This window comes from Castanea sativa, chromosome 12 (genome assembly GCF_040712315.1).
Source record: "Castanea sativa cultivar Marrone di Chiusa Pesio chromosome 12, ASM4071231v1".
In the NCBI taxonomy this organism is placed as follows: Eukaryota; Viridiplantae; Streptophyta; class Magnoliopsida; order Fagales; family Fagaceae; genus Castanea; species Castanea sativa.
The window spans coordinates 17,294,894-17,317,817 of NC_134024.1; the positions used below are offsets into that span (position 1 = coordinate 17,294,894).

The 22,924-nt window shown below is 32.0% G+C and overlaps 1 protein-coding gene and 1 pseudogene across 1 annotated transcript; one reads left to right on the plus strand and one right to left on the minus strand.

Moving 5' to 3' along the window:
- Nucleotides 1-263: 263 nt before the first annotated feature.
- Nucleotides 264-4,853, plus strand: LOC142620273 (dehydration-responsive element-binding protein 3-like; annotated as a pseudogene).
- A 12,911-nt stretch (nucleotides 4,854-17,764) lies between these two features.
- LOC142621195 (transcription initiation factor IIA subunit 2) lies at nucleotides 17,765-22,478 on the minus strand. Its single transcript, XM_075794515.1, has 4 exons — nucleotides 22,347-22,478; nucleotides 22,046-22,194; nucleotides 21,871-21,921; nucleotides 17,765-18,139 (listed from the first exon to the last, which is right to left on the minus strand). The coding sequence occupies exons 2-4, from the start codon at nucleotides 22,172-22,174 to the stop codon at nucleotides 17,999-18,001; spliced, it is 321 nt and encodes a 106-aa protein (XP_075650630.1). The 5' UTR covers nucleotides 22,175-22,194; nucleotides 22,347-22,478; the 3' UTR covers nucleotides 17,765-17,998.
- Between the last annotated feature and the right edge of the window lie 446 nt (nucleotides 22,479-22,924).

Genomic DNA, 22,924 nt, shown 5'->3' on the forward strand with positions numbered 1-22,924 from the left:
CTTATTTCCATTTGTTCACAAGAATCCAAAAAAGCAGCCCCAAAGCTAAAATAAGCAATAATTGCTTATTATCATCAAAAGCCGAAAATTTGTCACCCAAAAATAAAAGAAAAAAGAATCAAAAGCAGAGAGAGAGAGAGAGAGAGAGAGAGAGAGAGAGAGAGAGAGAGAGAGAGAGAGAGAGAGAGAGAGAGAGAAACACAAACAATACCAAAAAATTGAGTGATTGAGTGAGTTGAGAGAGAAGAAGCATAATAGCGGAAATGGTTGTCTCAGTGTCGATCTTAGCCATCATCATCTCTCTCCACCTTTTCGCTTTTGTCTTTGCCGTCGGTGCTGAACGACGTCGTAGCATTGTAACTCTCTCTCTCTCTCTCTCTCTCTCTCTCTCTCTCTCTCTCTCTCTCTCTCTATGTAAAGCGCAAGGATCTCAGAGTGGAACTGTGCAGCCTTGGCGAGATCGAGTTTTTCGGTGTCATCGACGGAGGCGAGGTCGCGGGGCTTCTTGGAGAGGCAGAAAGCGCAGAGAGAGTGGCCGAGAAGGTGAGAGGTGGAGTGGAGGTTGGAGAGCTGGATCGTTTGGGAGTTAATGGATCGGAGTGAGTAAGAGAGATTGGATTAGAGTGAGTCAGAGAGATCGGATTGGATTAGAGAGGCGTGAGAGAACACTGAGAGTGAGAAGTGAGAAGAACTAAGATCAGATGAGAGTGTGAGAATGTTAGGGTTAGTTTTTAGGGTTAAACACTTAGGTGGGAAAGGACAAACCGGTCAGTAACTGGTTCGACCGCGCCGATTTTCGGTTCTCATGTTGAACTGGCCGATTTTTATATTTATCGATTTTTAGGCCATTTTTGGTTTTATGCCATAACTGGATCGGATTGAAGGTTGGTTCCCAGTTGAACCGTTCGGACTAGCGGGTCCAGTCCGATTTTTAAAACTATGCCTATGACACCGTTTCAACTTTCAACAAGATGTTAACGATGTACCATCTATTTTTTTCTTGACCAAGAACGATGGAAATTTTCTATAAACTATAAGGCCAAAAATGCAATGCCCAATAATATGTAGAAATGGATGCAATGTGATTCAAATTCTATTATATAAGTATATAATATTTTGAAGGGCATTAATTTAGGAATTATTTTTTGAAATATTTTATGGAAAAATGATAAAAAAAGTTAGATTATGTTTGGTAACCAATTTTATTTTCTATTTTCAAAAACTTGTTATTGAAAATATAAAGAAAAAACAATTTTCTTGTATTTTTGAAATAAAAAACATGTGTGGTTAGTTGAAATTAAAAAAAAAAAAGTTTTTTGAAGAATAAAATTGAAAATATTAAAATATGTTATTACTAGGATTTGAACACTAATGTTAACTCACTAAATGAGACAAATTCATAAAATTAAATTCGTGTTTTCATTGACTTTTGAAAATAAAAAACTGAAAATAGCATTTTGCATGTTTTCAGTTTCCATCACAAATTGAGTTTTGAGAACAATTTTTGTTTTCTGTCCATTTTGAGTTGCCAAACAAGTTTTTTAGTCTCAAAAATTGAAAACTGTTTTTAGAAATAGAAAATAAGGGAGGAAAAAACAGTAAATTTTTTTGCTAGTTTTTTTATATTTCTCATGAAAGTGGGGTTAAAATTTTCTTAATATAGTTTATTAAAAATTGTCCTAAGAGAACTTGTTAATATGACCCTATTTTGAAATATGTTTTTACTTTGGAGGCAAAATATTTGAAATAAATATTTACTAACAATTAAAAAAAAAAGCTATCAAAATATATCATATGTCCAATATTATGTTATCCATTGGATGATGCTGCTATATGAATAAGGTGCAAAATCTACTTTCGAGTTTTCTCTTGGATGATGATGCTATATGAATGAGGTGCAAAATCTGCTTTCGAGTTTTTATCCAATGAACCTCACACCATTTTTAAGTTTTTAGTGAATACATGCACGATAAAATTTCTTCATTATCTTACAAGTTACAATTGTAATTACTTGTCTCTTGTGTAAGCTTAAGATGGAAACCTTGGTGTATAATTGAAAAATAAATCATGCAAGATTATGAGTTCTAGCCAATTTTGGTAGGCAATCTTAGAATATTTTTGCAAATATGAAGAGTTAATAGGAACAATAAATTTGTTAGTTGTTAGTCTTGAAATTTTGAGTATACCACGTCTTGATGGATAACATTTTACAACTAAAAATGTTGCATAGGAAGCATATGAAAATATACCTTTAGGCCTATATAAATCGAAGTGCAGCACCTATTCTAATCATTGGTCTAGTGAGTTATAGAAAAAGATTCAATTAGAGAGTGTAGCTGATGGAGTACCTTTCTGTTTTGCAAATTTTCTTCTTAATGATGAATGCTCAACTTATTGGGAACATTTTTGGTTATAAAGAGTTCTGTGTCAAAGCCGATCAAAAGCCAAAACGTAGATCGTTGTTCTTGTTAGAGTATCAAGAGTTTTCTCTCTAACTTGGATCTCTTCTAAGCAACAGGTAACCATTCATGTTTTCAATGTTAGTTGTTTACAAGAATAATTTTGAATTCATCTAGTAGAAATGTTCATTCTAATTCTACTTATATTTTGGTTTTATTTTTTATTCTTTCATAAACTGAACCTTTTGCTTTTCTTGAATGTGCCAGGAGGCAAGATGTACTCTGAGTGCAATCAACATGAAGAATGCTACTACTTTCAAGAATAATTCCTGTTACTTTCAAAAATAACTATTCAATTAATAAAATTTTGATTTCCTATAGTCTCTTGCATCTCTTATTATAAGTATGTACAATTACAGCTCTAATCACTTCAGATTTTTCTAGAGGTGTGTTTGGTATTACTTCCTTGATTTTAGCAACAATAATGTCCCCAATATGAGCATATCGTCGATTACTAACTCCTATTGGGACTCAATAATCATTCATTAACCTTACATTGGTTTGACTAAATTAAGTAGCATATTTTGGTTTAAATTGTGATAACATGATGGCAATTGACAAAAGATATGATAGGTGTATTTTAGAAAAAAAAAAAAAAAAAAACCAATGTCCATAATTGAGAACTAATTTCTCTTATATGGTGAATATGAATCAACTTTCAGAAAACATGGGTTTCCTCAAAATGGATAGATGAGTCAATTTTTTATTTTTGAGATTCGTAACTGTTTCAATTTTCGAGCCAATATAAGCAAAATGCTACTCTATTTAAAATTTTTCTTTCCCTCGTGTAAATATTATTTGAATTGCTCGAAGATTAACAGTGAAGAGACTGCTTCAAGATTCACTTAAAAAAACACTAAACTCTTATTCCATAGCTCGTTAATTTTCAAACTAGGTTTGATGAGCCTGTGGCTTGCTTTGGCTCCACTCGCATATAGGGTATAAATTTGGACTTATAAATCTGCCAAGCACTGGCCATGCGTCACAAATTAACAGATTTCGGGAACCAATCTCAAGTCTCAACAGTCAATCGTGAGTGTTCAATTTTCTTAAAAGACCAAATTTCCTTACTTCTTTGCGGAAAATTATCCAAAATTCGGGAAGCTTTTTGTTTGTTTGTTGATTATGCTCTAATTAGAAAGAGGATATTACAAGCCACAGTCTGTGTAAACCACAATTCTCTGATGAAACGACAACAATTCTATATCCCATTAGAAGGACTTAAAAACCTGAAATGCAATTCCCCCAAGAATTTAATTTTAGGGATAATTACATTAAACCCATCTGTGGTTAGGTCTGTTTTCACTTTGCCTATCTATGGTTTAATCATTTACACTTTACCCACTTATAATTTGCTCTGTTAAGAATCCGTTACCTACCTCTCCATTTGCCGTTAAACAAACACATTTTTAGACGAAAACAAACATAAAACAAATCAAAAAACTAAGGTTTCCAATTTTTACACAAAAAAAAGGTATGAACATTAGAAAGTTATGAACATCACTGGTGTTTTGTTTTCTTTACAATAGGAAATGATCTAATCTAACACAAGTTGAAGAGCATTAAATCTAATTTAATTAAAATTTTATAATTAAAAACCATTTCTTAATGTTCTTCATTTTACAATTGGTTCTTCAAATTCTTCATGTTCTTCTCCAAATTCTAACACAATCAACACCATATTCTCAACATATCAAACCCATAAACCTAATAAACAAACTAACCCAAATCAAGAAACCAATCACAACAAACCCAGAAAAACACAATCAAACCCAGATCAAGAAATCAATCACAACAAACCCAGAAAAACACAATCAAACCCAGATCAACACAATCAAACCCAGATCCCACCACCACCAGGAAGAAAAATCGGATCTGGCTTGGAACATTCTCGACCCCAGAAATGGAAGCCCGGGCCCACGATGTAGTAGCGCTGAGCATCAAGGGAAACTCGGCCATCCTTAACTTCCCTGACCTAGTAGGGTCACTGCCCCGATCCGCTTCCAACTCCCCTGAGATGTCTAGGCTGCTGCTTCCAAAGCGGCTTCTATGGTCGACTTCGACATACCCAAAATGAAATCGTCATCATCGTCATCGTCATTGCCATCGTCATCATCCATGTCATCAACAAGAAGAGTTGAGCGAGGTAGTAGAGTTGCCGAGCCTGGGGACGAGTTACAAGCTGAGTAACGATTTCATGTTTATTGACTTAGTGGATGGATGGGTGTACCCTCCAGGCCTTCATCGTGGTACCACAACTATAGCCATAGCCACAGCCAAAGCAGCAGCATTGATGAATGCAGTGGGTATTTTAGGGATCAAATAATTGAGATTGTGATTCCGAGTAGCTTCAAGGCTTTATATTGTGGGATGCAACCTCTCTCATTTCATTGATACACATCTTGTTTCTCTACAAAACCCACTTCTTTGATCTTGTTTGTTTGAGTTTTTTTTTTGTTATTTTTTGTTTGTAGAGGAGAGAGACATAAAATTGAAGATAAAATACTTTTTTACCCTGATTTTATTAGAGGTGGGTAACGGATGGGTAACAGATTGAAGTTCAGGTGGGTAAAGTGTAAATAATTGAACAACGGGTAGGCAAAGTGAAAACGGGCCATACCACAGGTGGGTTTACTGTAATTATCCCTTAATTTTAATTAAATGAATATAAGTGTGAGGAAAAAACAATTACAAGAAGTTTTAATAGTATCTTCTTTTGGTTGGACTGTCAAGACTCAAGAGTCAGCTACTTGGTTTGTGCTATCTGTGTGCCATAGTATATCCCAATTCCCAAGTTTGCCGTAGCCTTCATGTTTTTTGTTTTGTTTTCCAAGTAATAAACTAATTTACATTAACACCCAAAAAAAAAAAAAATACAAAGATTCATTCAATAAATTTGCAACATAATCCATGTAACATCAAATAACTATAAATCTCACGGGTGATGGCTTTACAATTTATATTCAATCTTCCACTGTTACCAGTTCCTGCAGGTAATAATACAAACTCCAACTTTTCTTGCCACCATATGCCCATCTACTACCAATAGGGGGGCAATAAAATTTTCATTATTAAACAGACCACTGTCCTCAGACATTTCATTGCGTGAGCAACTTTGAATCACATGCCACTATTTTCACCCTGCCAACATTCTCTTGGCTATCGTCGCTCTTAAATAAAGCATCCTGTAAGATGAAGGTCCATACATTGTCGCAAAATCTGTAAGTGTGCAGATGTCCCTGTAAGATAAATAAAGGAATAAAGTATCAGAAACGACTCCGATATCACATTGCAAAGATAGCACAGTTCATCATAACAATATATTAACTAGAAAAAAATTTGAAAGGGAAATTGCCAGACTGACATTAGTGGTGATTTGTCAGCTAAAGAATGAAATATATGGTACCTGAATCTCTGAGAAACTCAACCCTATTTTTCTTGTTAAGACGTAAACTTAAGCAGAACTATAATCAAGTGTTATGAAAAGATTAATGTATTCAAAACTCTAGAATAAATAGCTAATAACAGCAGGAATTTACAAAATTTCAGATACCCATATCACATGATGCATTTCATAAACTGGCATGCCTAAAATTTCAAATACTAGTCTTCCAAATCAAAGTGGCGGGTAAGAACCAACCGCCACATTTATATTGACTCAAGTGAGATGCAAGATTTTATTCATTATATTCTACTTCCAACCAAAACCACAACTACATGAAGGGCAAAAAGATAGCAATTGTAGCAATTAAGGCAACCAATGTGTTATGCTCCAACATTCTACTTTGATAACGTGTGGATATCTCTTCCATATTAAGCATAACAGACAACAGATGGAATTTCTTTATTCTTTTGCTCATAAACAACTTTCAAAAGAGTTTTCCACTTCAGCAATTTAGTAGAGAAGATATTTATAGACGTTTATGATACCGATATTAAAGAGTTGAAATGCTTCAACGTTTGTTTTAAAGAATAAGTAGCATGGAAGCTTCTAGAAGCACTACAAAACACGCAGGTCTATAGCCACGTTTTTTTTAGCCGCGTTTTCAAAACCGCGGCTATAGCTGTCCTATAGCCACATTTTTAAGAAATGCGGCTATAGACTTAACCTATAGCCACGTTTTTAAAACGCGGCTATGAGTTAAGCCTATAGCCACGTTTGTAAGTAGTTTTAGCCACGTTTTTAAAACGCGGCTTTAGGTTAAGTCTATTGCCACGGTTAAAAACATGGCTATAGGTCCACCCAAATATATATATACATATATTTTAAAGGAGGACCTATAGCCACGTTTTTTAAACGTGGCTATAGGTCCAACCAAATATATATATATTTTTAAAGGACCTATAGCCACGTGGCTATAGGGAAAAAAAACCCATACAGGTTCACTTCAGTGTAAACAAAAATAGAATATGCCATAGAATATTCTATGGCATATTCCAAAATGTTCCCAAAAAAGAAAAAGAAAAAAAAGAAAGGAGTTCTAAATGGGTCGACTTCCATGTAAACAAAAAATGGAATATGCCATAGAATATTCCTAGAATATTCTATGGCATATTCCAAAATATTCCCAAAAAAAAAAAAAAAAACTGAAGATTTCAAAACGAAATCTCAGACACTCCCTCTTGTCAAAACAAAAAAATAGCAGTTCTCTCAATCATTCAAAAAACAAAGATGAAAAAGCTCTCTCATATTAATCTTACAACTCTCTCAATCTCTTTCTCATATGTGCATGCTATCATCAATCTATGTTGCTGGAGATCCAAAAAGTGCTGACCCACACTGTTAATCCCTTTTTCCCACTGATGCTGTACGAATGGGTTTATGAAAATATGAGGTTTTGTTCATTGTTCTTTGAGTTTTGTTCATTTTTGTTCCCTTTAACTTTGTCTCTCTTTGCAGTAGATCTGAAGATTGAGTCTCTCTTTGCTATAGACTTGAAGATTTTAAATCAATGAAGCTAAAGTGCCTCAAAAAATTATCTCTGTTTGCTTTATTTTTCTCTAACCCATAGCCAAAAATTATTTTCTTTTGTTTGATTATGTTTTGATTAATTTTGGCTTTGAGCATATGGACTCTTTTTGTATTTTTGAGCTTGTACTTTTGTTGAAGGAGATGTTCAGTTTGTGTTCTTGCACTGTTTTCTGGTATTTTAGAGCATGTTGTGTTTGATTAATTTTGAAATTTTCTGGGTTTTTGTCTGAATTTGAATTTGCCGGGTTTGTATTGTTGTTTTGAATTTCTTAATTTAATTAAAATTAAAATTTTAAAGTTTGAACGCATTAATTTTAAAAATTAAAATTAAAAATTTTTTTTAAAATTTTGATTACCGAAAATTAATTTTTGGTAATCAAAATTAAAAAAAAAAAAAATATAAGGGTCTATAGCCGCGTTTTTTAAATGCGGCTGTAGGCTGAGGATTTATAGCCACGTTTAAAAAATGTGGCTAGAGTATGTCCTATTGCCACGTTTATAAAAGCGCGGCCATTGGGCTGGTCCTATAGCCAAGTTTGAAAAAATGTGGCCATAGACCCCTCAGGCCTATAGTTACGGATTTGAGGCCACGGATGAAAACGCGACCTAATGCCGCAACCTAAAAAAACGCAGTTGTAGGCCAAATCAGGCTATAGCCACCTTTTTTTGAGCTATAGCCACGTTTTTAAAACGCGGCTATAGAACGTTTTTTTTGTAGTGAAGGGGTTATAGCAATGCCTAAGCAAATACAATAATTCTAAGATAATCCTAACTAGATGTACATGTATACAATAGTCATTAAATGCATGCCAATTAAAAATAGAAACTTCAAATTCCAAAAAAGTAATAGACACTTATTAAACAGTACCATATGGTACACTCTAGTGTTAGACTACTACCACCTTTTTTTTTTTTTTTTGAGGGGGTAGACTACTACCACCTAAGCATGAAATATGCACACAACTCTATTAAAATGCATATCAGTATTGTTTAGGGATGCTTGGAAGGTCAAATTATTTCAATTTATCACCATAGAAAATTTAACAAATATTTTTATTTTTATTTTATTTTAATAAGTCCTAGGAAATTTAACAATCATCTCTATATCACTTTCATGACTTCTATCCATATATCTATCTAACAAAAGTGATAGCAACTAATCCTATGGTTAAAGCCTTAAAGGAATACAAAGGATCAAATAAGCAAAGCCATTTACATGAAAACCATTGACAGAACTGGAACGTTCTCTTGTCTACAATACTCCTGTATGAAAACAGTATTGGAGGTAGTTCACCATGTTCAGCTCACTGCAAAGAACTTCAACAGCATATTACTCATTTATTTCATTTATTATTGGCAAGTTATACACACCCAATGGCTATTGAATTCACAACATCACTCGACACCTTACTCTTACAAAGGAGGAGGTGCCATTTGAACTAGAGCTATTTGGCAGACATCAAATACCCCTTCACTCTATGCTAGTTCACTTTGGCTCTTTAAAGCTTTTTCTTTGTTCAATTGGTGATGCAGTGTGTGTTCAATCATTACATTTCTGTGCTATTTTTGGCTCTTGAAGAGGATTTTTTTTTTTGGTCTTATGAAAGCATCTGCCTTTACCACTTGTCCTTCCCTTACAAGCTGGTAGTGGATAAGGACTTTGAGGTGTTCCAATGTATGCTTTTCTTTTAGAGGGCTTGCCAGTTGTGTACATTTTTGTTAATCGGCTTTGTTACTTTTATTTTATCTATATCTGCATCTGATAGCCATACACCCATTCTTATATCATTTTGTTCAAATCTCTCTCAAAAGAGCTTGTAGAAGTCAACTCTAGATATCACAATACAATTATTTCTGAACATATTTAAATTTTTTGTATAGGTATTTCTGAACATATAAAAATGAAGGCAAGTTATAGATTAACAAATAATAAGTACCTTCTTTGTAAAGTGGAGACGAATATAAGCTATATGCAAGTACTCCTTGCAAGCACATTTTGTCACCACTAACATTACCAGCAGACAATTAATCCAAAATTTAAGAAAAATAATTGTAATTCATTCTGATGCTATGAAAAATCTGAGTCATTCAAGTCAACAAGCGCTACACCAAAATGTAATCCACAGGTAGAGTGTAATTTTTTAATCGGTTTTTTATTTTTTTTTATTGCTTCTTTAAGCCAGGAACCTAGGAACGTCTGCAAGAAACTTTAGTAGTACCTATGACTTGCAGGAGAAATATGGAGAGCACCCTAAATGTGACAGAATAATAGCAAGGCAGGACAACTCATACCATCTGCTTTAATCAATTTTCTGTTTCCAATTATAGTTCTTCAGCAGAAAATAAAAAGGCTTAATAATATTATCCATTCATGATTTTTTCATTTGAAACTTGATGGGACATAACACATCTCCTGATTTAGTGTCTTTCCAAGAAGAAAATATTAGTCAAGATAGATGGAGTAGCATCATTCTCAGGTATCTCTATCCGAAAATTCCCATGGTTTAATTTCAACCTAGAATGCATGAGATAGAAATCATCAAGATTCAAGCATGCCTCAGGAGCCTAAATTGGCAAAGATGAAAACCCAGAGAAGAGAACCAAACATCTATCCCGACTGCCATCTTTCCAAATAAATTCAATAGCATGTATGACAACTCAATGATTAATAAATATACTTCTCCATTCTGCAACTTAAAATTAACTACAGGTTAATAATAAGCTCCTAACTCAATTCAAACCAATTATAAACAAATTAACAACAGAGAAGAGAGAGAAATAAGGATAAACCTTCCTAAATGGTGCCTGCATTGTGCCTTGCATGTCTGAAGGATGATCCACGGGAAAGGACCAGTTTCTATGCGGGAAAAAAACACATATATCAGTATTGCTTCTATATACAACATGTATGTGTGCGTGCATACGTGTGTGTCCATTTGTGTATATATAGAGTCTTTGGTTCTCCTTTACATATTTCAACAGTAAAGATAACCCTTATGGAGTATCCAAGTTGTAGTACATTTCTTAAGTTGAAGCTCAATTCTCCACTTGAAGATCCAGTCACATTAATCTGGCGTAATTCAAGCAACACAAGTTTAATTAACTTTTCCAAAGCGTACATAAAACAAGATACGTCCACAACTCATCTGCACAAACAGAAAATCACTACCTGAAGTTGCATCCCTTCCACAAGCTCAAAATGATGAGTCCGAGGAACCTGGGTAGAGCTGGTAGCCTTTGAAGATGCCATAACAGCAGCTTTTCATGTAACACCAGCAAACCGCGTTTCAAGCACCACACGGAATAGAAGAAAAGCCTCTCTATTTATAAGCATCGAGGGTCCAAACCATTGAGCTGTAGCAGATTCTTGAAATGCAGTATCTGAAAGTTCATGTTCATCATGATTTATTTTTACTTTACAATCAATAGTGATCAAGCAATGCTAGTAGACACACCAAAAAATATATTTAAATACTTTGGCCCACCACTTGCACCACGCCTCAACAATTTTTTTTTTTTAATTTTTAAATTTTTTTGGAAAATGCTAAAGTTACTGCAAAAAATACTTATAAACTGATATCACAATAAATGTGATTGTTTCCATTTTTATTTTATTTTATTATTTTTATAATTCAATAGTTGATGGAAGATTTGAACCTTGAACGTCTCAGTTGGAAACACCAATAGGTGCCACTTGAGTTTCAAGGCAATTAGCTGATTGTTACCACTTTAGCAACATAATAAATGAATCACTGAGTGACTTTTTTTGCGATCAGTGACACATCAGTTTGTAAAATTGTAATAAACAAAACATCACTCAAAAATTGTGGTCACTAGACTTATTGGTAGTGAATCTTCATGTGTTACTTTACCAATTAACACACACATAAGCTATAAGGTTACATTACAAAGAAGTCAAATTTACCAATTATTTTTGCAAAAGAACAATTGGAATCGCATACTAACATATGCCATAAAATCAAATTGATATAAATATTATATAACATATGAAATAAGATTGTTTTATATTTAATCAACTCTCCATTTAGCAAAAGCAAATTCATATGATTGTGACTGTGATGTGATTAAGAATCTCTAGGCATAAAGCCTAGAAAAGACGATGATTATATGAAAGGGGATTTTCTTTTGTTTTTGTCATCAGTGGAAGTTATAAAATATAAAAACTAGGGGGGTTTTTTTTTTCTTTCTCTCACAGAAAAATAGATATGGAAGGAAATTCAAATTACGATTAGTTGTGGAAAAGATAGGAAAGAATCTGATTCCGATTCCGATGCTTTGAGAGCTTTATAAAGAGTTCCACGTTTCCATATCCCAAAGTGAGAATCAATTCCCATTGTGGTTACAGGAATCACCACCGATACTCAAATAATCAGAGAGAGAGAGAGAGAGAGTTTAGATTTTAGAATTGAAAACCGAGCAATAGTCATTTCTTCAAGATATCAGCGCATTTTAAAGGGAGAGTGAGATAGGACGGTGTGTCGTTTTATGAAAAAGTTAAGCCAGTCTGTATAAATGACATGACGTTTTTTAAGGCTAAACTATTTGGAAACAACTTTTTTAGCTTTTTGTTGAAATGTGCTAAAATGTACTTATATCTTGAAAAAGAAGAAAAAAAAAGAGAAAATTCTGAAAAAAGTGAGGCTTTAAAAAGCTAAACAAAAAGCTAAAAACTGAGTTTATAAACTAATGTCAAACAATTACATTTGTTTTAAGGCTAAATTACATTTTTGATCCTCCAACAATGAATGATGGTATTTCAATTTGAACAAAATTTGACTGCAAACTTTGTTGTAGTTCAACTTTCTTTAAAAAAAAAGAAAGAAAAGATTGCTACATCTTTTAAAATTTTAACTGTTGGTTTGTATGTTTTTAACACATATGTTAAATTTTATATCATTTAGATATTATTTACTATATAATCCATAAACCTTTTTTATGTGTAATTTTAGACTACAAAAACTTTCAATTTAAACAATTGATTGATGACATAGCTATTAATATTTGATTTTCGGAAAATTTTGCAAGTATTGAGGATATAAGATGAAAATGTAAATTTAATGGTGGATTTTCAAAATTCACATCAAATAAAAATATATTGAATGAAGTTGTGACCTTAAACTACAACCAAGCATGTAACCAAACTTTGTCATTTCAATTTTCTTCTTGTGTATATGTCTATTTGATAATTCAATAGTTTAAGTTGGGAGTTTTGAATCGTAAATGTCTTAATTGGAAATATTAAAAGAGTCAATTGAGCTATAAGACTTTTAGTGTCTGTTTGGCAAAGATTAATATTGTCAACTTATTTTACTATTCATGGGTCTTACTGCACTTTTTGATACTATTTATGGATTCCATTGTACTATTTTAGATAGCTTTTACCTTTATCTATAGTCTTTCAGCAAGAAATTTTCAGTCTTAGCAAAATAAGCAGATCCCAAATGGACCCTTAGTTTGTTATTATATATTTAATTGTCTTCATTTTGTCCATCAATTTTTAATATCAAATCAATTATGGAGGGAATGATGAAATATAATATGTTGATCAATCTAAAATTTTAAACATTGTAGAATAAAATTTAAATGATCAAATTTATTTTTATTAATAATTTGATAATTACAACAATAAGGGAGGGAAATGTGAATCTTAATAGGTAATATCACTAAATATATCCACTTTTTATGTAGTTAGTGGGTAATGTGGCAATTTCTTATTAAAAGAAGGAGATTTTCTAGTTAAAAAAATACCGGAGGTGAGCCAAACCCTTTACAATTTAGTCTAATCAACATGGTGTAAAAGTTTTGTTAAAACATGGAAGACATGAAATGGAATTAGATTGGCATGGAACTTATAAATATTGACATTAATTTTCAGATACTTTTAAAAAAATGAATGCAAATAATTTTAAATATGTACATATGTTCTCTGAAAAATATTGTTTTTAAAAAATACTCATCTTAAAGCTACATTTTCAACCACTTTTGAGTTTTGAATCGTATTTCAATGGTGTTTTTTTTTTCACCACATGACTCCTTAGATTTTAGATTTTAGAATTGAAACCGAGCTATGGTCGTTTCTTCAAGGTATTAGCGCATTTTGATGGGAGAGTGAGACAAGACAGTGTGCCGTTTTTCAAGGCTAAACTGCTATATATGTTTATTTGGGGACAACTTATTTAGCTTATCTTGAAAATTTTTGAAAAATTGAGAAAATGCGGGAGAATATGAGGCTTTAAAAAACTGTACAAAAAGCTAAAAACTAAAAACTAAGTTTATAAGTTAATGCCAAACAATACATTTTTTTTAGGCTAAATTACATTTTTGGTCCTCCAATGATGAATGATGGTATTTCAATTTGAACAAAATTTGACTACAAACTTCATTGTAGTTCAACTTTATATATATATATATATATATATATATATATATATATATATATATATATATATATATATATATATATAATTGCTACATATTTTTAAAATTTAACCGTTGGATTGCATGTTCTTTACACTTTTAACACATATGTCAAATTTTGTATCATTCAGATATGATTCTTAAACCTTTTTTATGCGTAGTTTTAGACTAAAAAAGCTTGTAATTTAAAAAATTGATTGATGACATAGCTATTGATTTTTAATTTTCAAAAAATTTTGCAAGTATTGAGGATATAAAAAGAAAATGTAATTTAATGATAGATTTTTAAAATTCACATCAAATAAACATTTATTGAGTGAAGTTGTAATCGTAGACTACAACCAAGGTTATAACCAAACTTTGTCATTCCAATTTTCTTCTTGTGTACATGTCTGTTTGATAATTCAATAGTTCACGTTGGGGGTTTTTAATCGTAAATATCTTAATTTGAAATATTAAAAAGTATCAACTGAGTTATAAGACTTTTAGTTTGGTATTATATATTTAATTGTCTCAATTTTGTCCACTAATTTTTAATATCAAATCAATTATGGATGGAATGATGAAATATATATAATAGGTTGATCAATCTAAAATTTTAAACATTAAATGAAATTTAAACGATCAAATTTATTTTTATTTATAATTTGATGATTACAACAATAAGAGAGGGGAATGTGAAACTTAATAAGTAATATCACCGAATATATCCAAATTAAAAAAAAAGAAAGTAATACACTATTTAGTCAAATTAACATGGTGTAAAACTTTTGTTAAAACATGGAAGACATGAAATAGAATTAGATTGGCATGGAACTTATAAATATTGACATTTATTTTTTAGAGACCTTTTAAAAAAATGAACACAAATAATTTCAAATATTTACATATGTTCTCCGAAAAAATATTGTTTTAAAAAAAATACTCATCTTAAAGCTACATTTTCAACCACTTTTGAGTTTTGAAACGTATTTCAATGATTTTTTTTCACCAAATGACTCCATTTTGAGTTAAACTATGCATTATTTTCTACATTTTCCTCCCATAACACTTTTCAACTTTCAACAAAACATTATTGACTTTCTCAAAAAAAAAAAAAAACATTAATGATGTACCATCTAGATTTTGCTACTAGCCTCATTTTACGCGTTGTGCAGGGATTCATTTTTTTTAGTGTCATAATTTTCCTTTTATAAAAAAAAAAATTGACTTAACAATTTTAAACAAGTGAGAGTCTTTTAGTGGAATGGTAGACAAGTGACGTGGTCCATCAGAGAATTGCATAATTTCTTGAAAATATATATTAGTAAGAGAGTGTCCTATTTTATAGGTTATTTTAAGTGGAGTTAGAGATATAATTTTACCTAGTTATTCTCAAGTTTTTTTTTCCTTAGATAAGGTTTAGTAGTATTTTTAAATTATATAAAAGTCCAGTTCATAAAAGGGAGTCTTTTTAGAGATAGTAGAGATAGATAAGGCCAAAAATGCCATGCCCAATACGTAGAAATGGATTCAAGTGATCCAAATTCTACTTTATAATGATATAATATTTTGAAATATGTTTTTACTTTGGGGGCATAAAATTTGAAATAAAGACTTGCTATCAATTTTCTATAATAAAAAAATGCTATCAAAATATACCATATGTCTAATATTATGTTATCTATAATTTCGCTTTTTTTTTTTTGTGTGGACAAGACCCATTGTTTAGAGAACTCGTTGATGATGGTGCTATATGAATGTGGTGCAAAATCTGCTTTCGAGTTTCAATCCAATGAACCTCATGTCTTTTTTAGTTTTTAATGATACATGCACAATAAAGTTTCTTCCTTATCTCACAAATTATATGTGTAATTACTTGTCTCTTGCGTAAGTTTAAGACGGAAACCTTGGTGTGCAATTGAAAAATAAATCATGCAGGATTATAAGTTCTAGCTAATTTTAGCAGGCAGTCTTATAATATTTTAGCAAATATGGAGAGTTAATAGGAACAATAAATTTATTAGTTGTTAGTCTTGAAATTTTGAGTATACCATATCTTGATGGATAACATTTTACAACTTAAATGTCACGTAGGAAGCATATGAAAATATACCTTTTGGCCTATATAAATCCAAGTGCAGCACCTATTCTAATCATTGGTCTAGTGAGTTATAGAAAAAGAGTTAATTAGAGAGTGTAGATGATGGAGTACCTTTCTGTTTTGAAAATTTTCTTCTTCATGATGAATGCTCAACTTATTGGGAGCATTTTTGGTTATAAAAAGTTGTGTATCAAAGTTGATCAAAAGCCAAAAAGAAGGTCGTTGTTCTTGTTAGAGCATCAAGAGTTTTCTTTCTAACTTGGATCTCTTCTAAGCAACAGGTAACCATTCATGTTTTCAATGTTAGTTGTTTACAAGAATAATTTTGAATTCATCTAGTAGAAATGTTCATTCTAATTCTACTTATATTTTGGTTTTATTTTTTATTCTTTCTTAAACTGAACCTTTTGCTTTTCTTGAATGTGGCAGGAGGCAAGATGTACTGCGAGTGCAATTAACATGAAGAATGCTACTACTTTCAAGAATAATTCATGTTGCTTACGTAAAAAATTATTCCATTAATAAAATTTTGACTTTCTTGTAGTCTCTTGCATCTCTAATTACAAATACGTACAATCACAACTCTAATCACTATGAATTTTTCTAGAGGTGTATTTGGTATTGCTTCCTCAATTGTAGCAACAATAACGTTACCAATATGAGCATATCGTTGATTACTAGCTCCTATTGGGACTCAATAATACTTCAGTTAGCCTTACATTGGTTTGACTAAATTAAGCAGCATATTTCATGTGGTTTAAATTGTGATAGCATGACGGCAATTAACAAAAGATATGATAGGTTTATTTTAGGAAAAAAAAAAAGCATCTCCATAATTGAGAACCAATTTCTCTCATAATATGTTGAATATGAACCAACTTTCAGAAAAGATGGGTTCCTCAAAATGGATAGCTAAGTCAATTTTTTATTTTTGAGATTTGTAACTGTTTCAATTTTCGAGTTAATATAAGCAAAATGCTACTCTATTTAAAATTTTTCTTTCCCTCGTGTAAATATTATTTGAATTGCTCGAAGATTAACAGTTAAGAGGCTGCTTCAAGATTCACTTAAAAAAACACTAAACACAATCTTATTTCATAGTTTGTTAATTTTCAAATTAGTTTGTATTTAGCAAAAATTATTTTTGCCAATTTATTTTATTATTATTTATGGGTTCCATTGCATTTTTTGGTACTATTTATGAGTCTCACTATACTATTTCAGTTTACTTTTATCTTTATCTACAATACTTTCAACAAATTTTTTTTAATTTTAATAAAATAAACGAATCCTAAACAGAACCATTTGACGGGTCTATGGCTTGATTTGGCTCCACCCGCAAATTTGGACTTTTAAATCTGCCAAGCACTGGCCATGCGTCATAAATTAACAGATTTCGGGAACCAATCTCAAGTCTCAACAGTCAATCGTGAGTGTTCGATTTTCATAAAAGACCAAATTTCCTTATTCTTTGCAGAAAATTATCCAAAATTCGGGAAGCTTTTTTTTGTTTGTTGATTATGCTCCAATTAGAAAGAGGATATTAAAAGCCACAGTTTGTGTATCCCACAATTCTCTGATGAAACGACAACAATTCTATATCCCATTAGAAGAACTTATAAAAACCCAAAATGCAGTTCCCCCAAGAATTTAATTTTAATAAGATGAATATGAGCATACTCAAGAGTCAGCCACTTGGTTTGTGCTGTCTTGAGTGCCATAGTATCTCCCGACTCCCAAGTTTGCTGTAGCCTTCATGTTTTTTTGTTTTGTTTTCCAAGTAATAAACTAATTTAATTTACCACAGAAAAATAATAATACAAAGATTCATTCAATAAATTTGCAACATAATCCATGTAACATCAAATAACTATAAATCTCAAGGGTGATGGCTTTACAATTTATATTCAATCTCCCACTGTTACCAGTTCCTGCAGGTAATAATACAAACTCCAACTTTTCTTCCTTGCCACCATATCCCCATCAACTACCAATACGGGGGCAATAAACTCTTCATTATTAAACAGACCACTGCCCTCAGACATTTCATTGCGTGAGCAACTTTGAATCACATGCCACTATTTTCACCCTGTCAACAGTCTCACTGTTCTCGTCACTCTTAAATGTAGCTTTCTGTAAGATGAAGGTCCATACATTGTCGCAAAATCTGTAAGTGTGCAGATGTCCCTGTAAGATAAATAAGGAATAAAGTATCAGAAATGACTCCGATATCACATTGCAATGCTAGCACAGTCCATCATAACAATATATTAACTAGAAAAAAATTTGAAAGGGAATATTGCCAGACTGACATTAGTAGTGATTTGTCAGCTAAAGAACGAAATATATGGTACCTGAATCTCTGAGAAACTCAACCCTATGTTTCTTGTTAAGACGTAAACTTAAGCAGAAATATAATCAAGTGTAATGAAAAGATCAATGTATTCAAAACTCTAGAATAAATAGCCAATAACAGCAGGAATTTACAAAATTTCAGATACCCATATCACAGGATGCATTTCATAAACTGGCATACCTAACATTTCAAATACTAGTCTTCCTAATCAAAGCAGCGGGTAAGAACCAACCACCACGTTAATGTTGAGTCAAGTGAGATGCAAGACTTTATTCATTATTTTTCTACTTTGACCCAAAACCATGACTACATGAAGGGCAAAAAGATAGCAATTGTAGCAATTAAGGCAATCAGTGTGTTCTGCTCCAACATTCTACTTTGATAACGTGTGGATATCTCTTCCATATTAAGCATAACAGACTACAAATGGAATTTCTTTACTCTTTTGCTCATAAACAGCTCTTAAAAGAGTTTTCCACTTCAGCAGCCATGTAATAGGAACGTTAAAGGAAACACACAAAAAGAAGCAACTTAGTAGAGAAGAGATTTATAGAAATTTATGACACCTATATGAAATTTTAACAGTGCATAGGTTAAAGAGTCGAAATGCTTCAACTTTCCTTTTAAAGAATAAGTAGCATGGAAACTTCTAGAAGGGGTTATAGCAAAGCATAAGCAAACACAATACTTCTAAGATACTCCTAACTAGATATACATATATACATATATTGATATATACAATAGTCATTAAATGCATGCAAATTAAAAATAAAAACTTATAATTCCAAAAAAGTAATAGACACTTATTAAACCGTACCATGGGGTACACTCAAGTGTTAGACTACTACCATCAAATCCTGAAATATGTACATAACTCTATTAAAATGCATAACAAGATTTTATAGCGTAACATTATTGTTTAGGTATGCTTGGATGGTCAAATTGTTTCAATTTATGACCATAGAAAATTTAACAAATCTTTTTTTATTTTTATTTTTATTATATTTTTTTTATAGTCCTAGATAATTTAAAATTATCTCTGCCATAACTGTACAATGTCACTTTCATGACTTATATCCATATATCTATCTAACAAAAATGATAGCCAAAATTCCTATAGTTAAAGCGTTAAAGGAATACAAAGGATCAAATAAGCAAAGCCATTTAAATGAGAACCATTGACAGAAAACTGGAACGTTCGCTCATCTACATTACTCCTGTATGAAACAGTATTGGATTTGGAGGTAATTCACCATGCTCAGCTTACTGCAGAGAACTTCAACAGCATATCACTCATATATTTCACTTATTATTGGCAAGTTATACACACCCAATGACTATTGAACCCACAGCCTTACTCAACACCTTACTCGTACAAGGGAGAAGTTGCCATTTGAACTAGAGCTTATTGGCAGACATCAAATACCTCCACTCTATGTTACTTCACTTTGGCTCTTTAAAGCTTTTCCTTTGTTCAATAGGTGATGAAGTGGGTGTTTCCTGAATCAATCATTACATTTGTGTGCTATTTTTGGCACTTTGAAGAGGAAAGAACAATTTTTTTGGTCTCATGAAAGCATCCGCCATTACCACTTGTCCTCCCCTTACAAGTTGGTAGTGGATAAGGACTTTGAGGTGTTCCAATGTATGCTTTTCTTTTAGAGGGCTTGACAATTGGCTACATTTTTTTGTTAATTGACTTTGATTGATTTTATTTTAATTTATCTATATCTGCATCTGATAGCCATACACTCATTCTAATATCATTTTGTTTAAATCTCTATCAAAAGAGCTTGTAGAAGTCAACTCTAGATATCGCAATACAATAATTTCTGAACATGTATAAAAAAAATTTGATAGGTATTTTTGAACGTATATAAATGAAGGCAAGTTATAGATTAACAGTTAATAAGCACCTTTGTTGTAAAGTGGAGACAATTATAAGCCAAGAAATTACTCCTTGCAAGCACATTTTTGTCACCACTAACATTACCGGCAGACAATTAATCCAAAATTTAAGAATAATAAGTGTAATTCATTCTGATGCTATGAAAAATCTGAGTCATTCAAGTCAGCAAGTGCTACACCAAAATGTAATCAACAGGTAGAGTTAAATTTTTTTTTTTTATCAGTTATTTTATTTTATTTTTTATTTTATTGCTTCTTTAAGCCAGGAACCTAGGAACATCTGCAAGCAACTTTAGTAGTACCTGTAACTTGCAAGAGAAATATGGAGAGCACCCACTAAAATAGGTCCACCCTAAATGTGACAGACTAATAGCAAGGTAGGACAATACCATCTGCTTTAATCAATTTTCTGTTCCCAATTATACTTCTTCAGCAGAAAATAAAAAGGCTTAATAATATTACCCATTCATGATTTTGTCATTATCATCTACTGATTTAGTGTTTTTCCAAGAAGAAAATATTACTCAAGAATTCAATAATAATAAGGAACCCATGTCTTATAATAGAGTATAGGAAATTGATAGCACTTGAAAATCCATCTCCAAAATAAATATAATTTCCTTTTTCCCTTGGGAAATTAGGGAAAAATAAATAATCAAAGTATAATATACTACAACAATAAAAAATAACCATGTCTAAATCCCAAAACTTTGGGGGTGAGCTAGAGATCCACAATAATCTGAGTTGGCCACATGTATATATATATTAATGTTTTCTTAATAGCCCTTCTATGAGTTCTATCATATCCAAAATCATAATATATGTCACCTCCTTCTATAAGAAGTCCTTTTTAACCACTATTGATATTCTTTTGGGTGCGTTTCTATAAGCTGTTGCAAAATGACATTTTGGGTTTAAAATGAGCATTTGTCAAAAAGCTATGAGGAATTGTTGTTGCGAAACAGCATTTTGGGTTTTGAAAACATGCTTTTAAACTCCCAAATCATTTAACCAAATGGACTTTTTATGTCTTCCTCTATCTTTTTTCATTCTTGTCTTAAATTAGCTCACTCTTCCTCTAGCATATTTCTTGTATACTGAGCTTCTTTCCTAATAAAATTTTCTTATTCATCAAAATCAGCTCACTCTTCCTCGTTGGTGCATTAATTGCTCCCCTCTACATATGGCATATTCCCCCAACAAAAGTTCAACATTGTCATTTTCAACTCGAAAACAGAAACAACCAGCATGCTCCGCAACCCAAACAAGATGTTTTTTAAGAATAATGCTAGAGATACAAACTATTTTACAAACTGCTGATGTGGTGATTGATTATTAGTAAATGAAAAGTGATATTAATAGTGGGCTTAGATAAAAACCAATAAGAGGTTGGTCACATCAACCGATTGTGGTTTTAGCATTACCCTTTTTAAAAAAAAAAACAAAAAACAAAAGACTAATTATTCTCAGAATCTCAAATAATTATAGTTTTCTATATTCTCATCAATAACATCAAAAATATTACTATAAATAGGTGAATATTGCATTAAATTTATCTCATAAAAAAAAAAAACACTACACTACCTGATCCATAATCAACATTCAACAATAACATAAACTCAATTTGAAAAAGGAAAAAAAAAAAAAAATTTACCTTAATGGTGACCTTGCTTTTCACCTGACTTTCCAAAGCTTCAGTCATAGACTAAAAATAATATTTAAAAAAAATTAAAAAAATAATATTAAAACAAAAGATTCCAAAGTGCAAAAAAACAGTGACTCATACACAACCAGCAAAGCGCAAAACCACGAATGACCTAAAACTGTACCTTATCGAACTGAACGAGAACCTGAATGGCGAGCTCAGGACTGAGCGTACCGCTATTCACCATCTCATCCAAAGTCTCCGTCAAGCACATCCCGATCGTCGATCTACGGTACAGTTCAAACGTCGCCATTCTCCGTCACCGCACACGATCTGAACCAATTACACACACACACTCATCATGAACAATGAAAAAAGATTGGAATTGGAAATTGAAAAATTGAAAAATGAAAACAGAAAATGAGTAAAAGATGTGAATGATTTGAAGGAAGAGAGAAGAAACTGAAAGAGATTTGAGAGGTTACAGATGGTTTTGGGTTTTGGCGTTGAGCTTGTGATTCTTCTTCTTCTTCGTCTCGTTTGTACGTTTGGTCTTCGAAGAAACTTTGGGCGGAGAGATTTGGGGCTTTTTATACCCTAATTTTTGTAGCTTAGGGGTATATATAGACGCGACAGATCTGGAAGTATGCGAAATGACTTATTTGCCCTTCCGCTTTATCTTTTTGTGTAAAAAAAATATTATCGTTATTCTTTTCATTTGTGGCAGATAGGAGTCATGACATATTGGGCCCAAGACTGGGTTGGAAAGGCCCAAAGTTATCCGATGGTACTCTCTATCTCTCTCGTAGATGGGTGGGACTTGCACAATACGAGAGATGTGCTGCATATAATAGATACACAATTTTTTTTTTTTTTAATCTCATGGAGCCATAGCATAAATCATCATTTCTAAGCATACACATTTGTTGGTCCCATATGTTGGAAGAGGAATGTTTAACCAAACAATTAAGATAATTTTCCATGTGCTTTATTAGTATTTTTTGACATACTATTTCAGTTTGTGCTATAAAACAGAATATTTTGATACTAGTCTCTTTTAGCG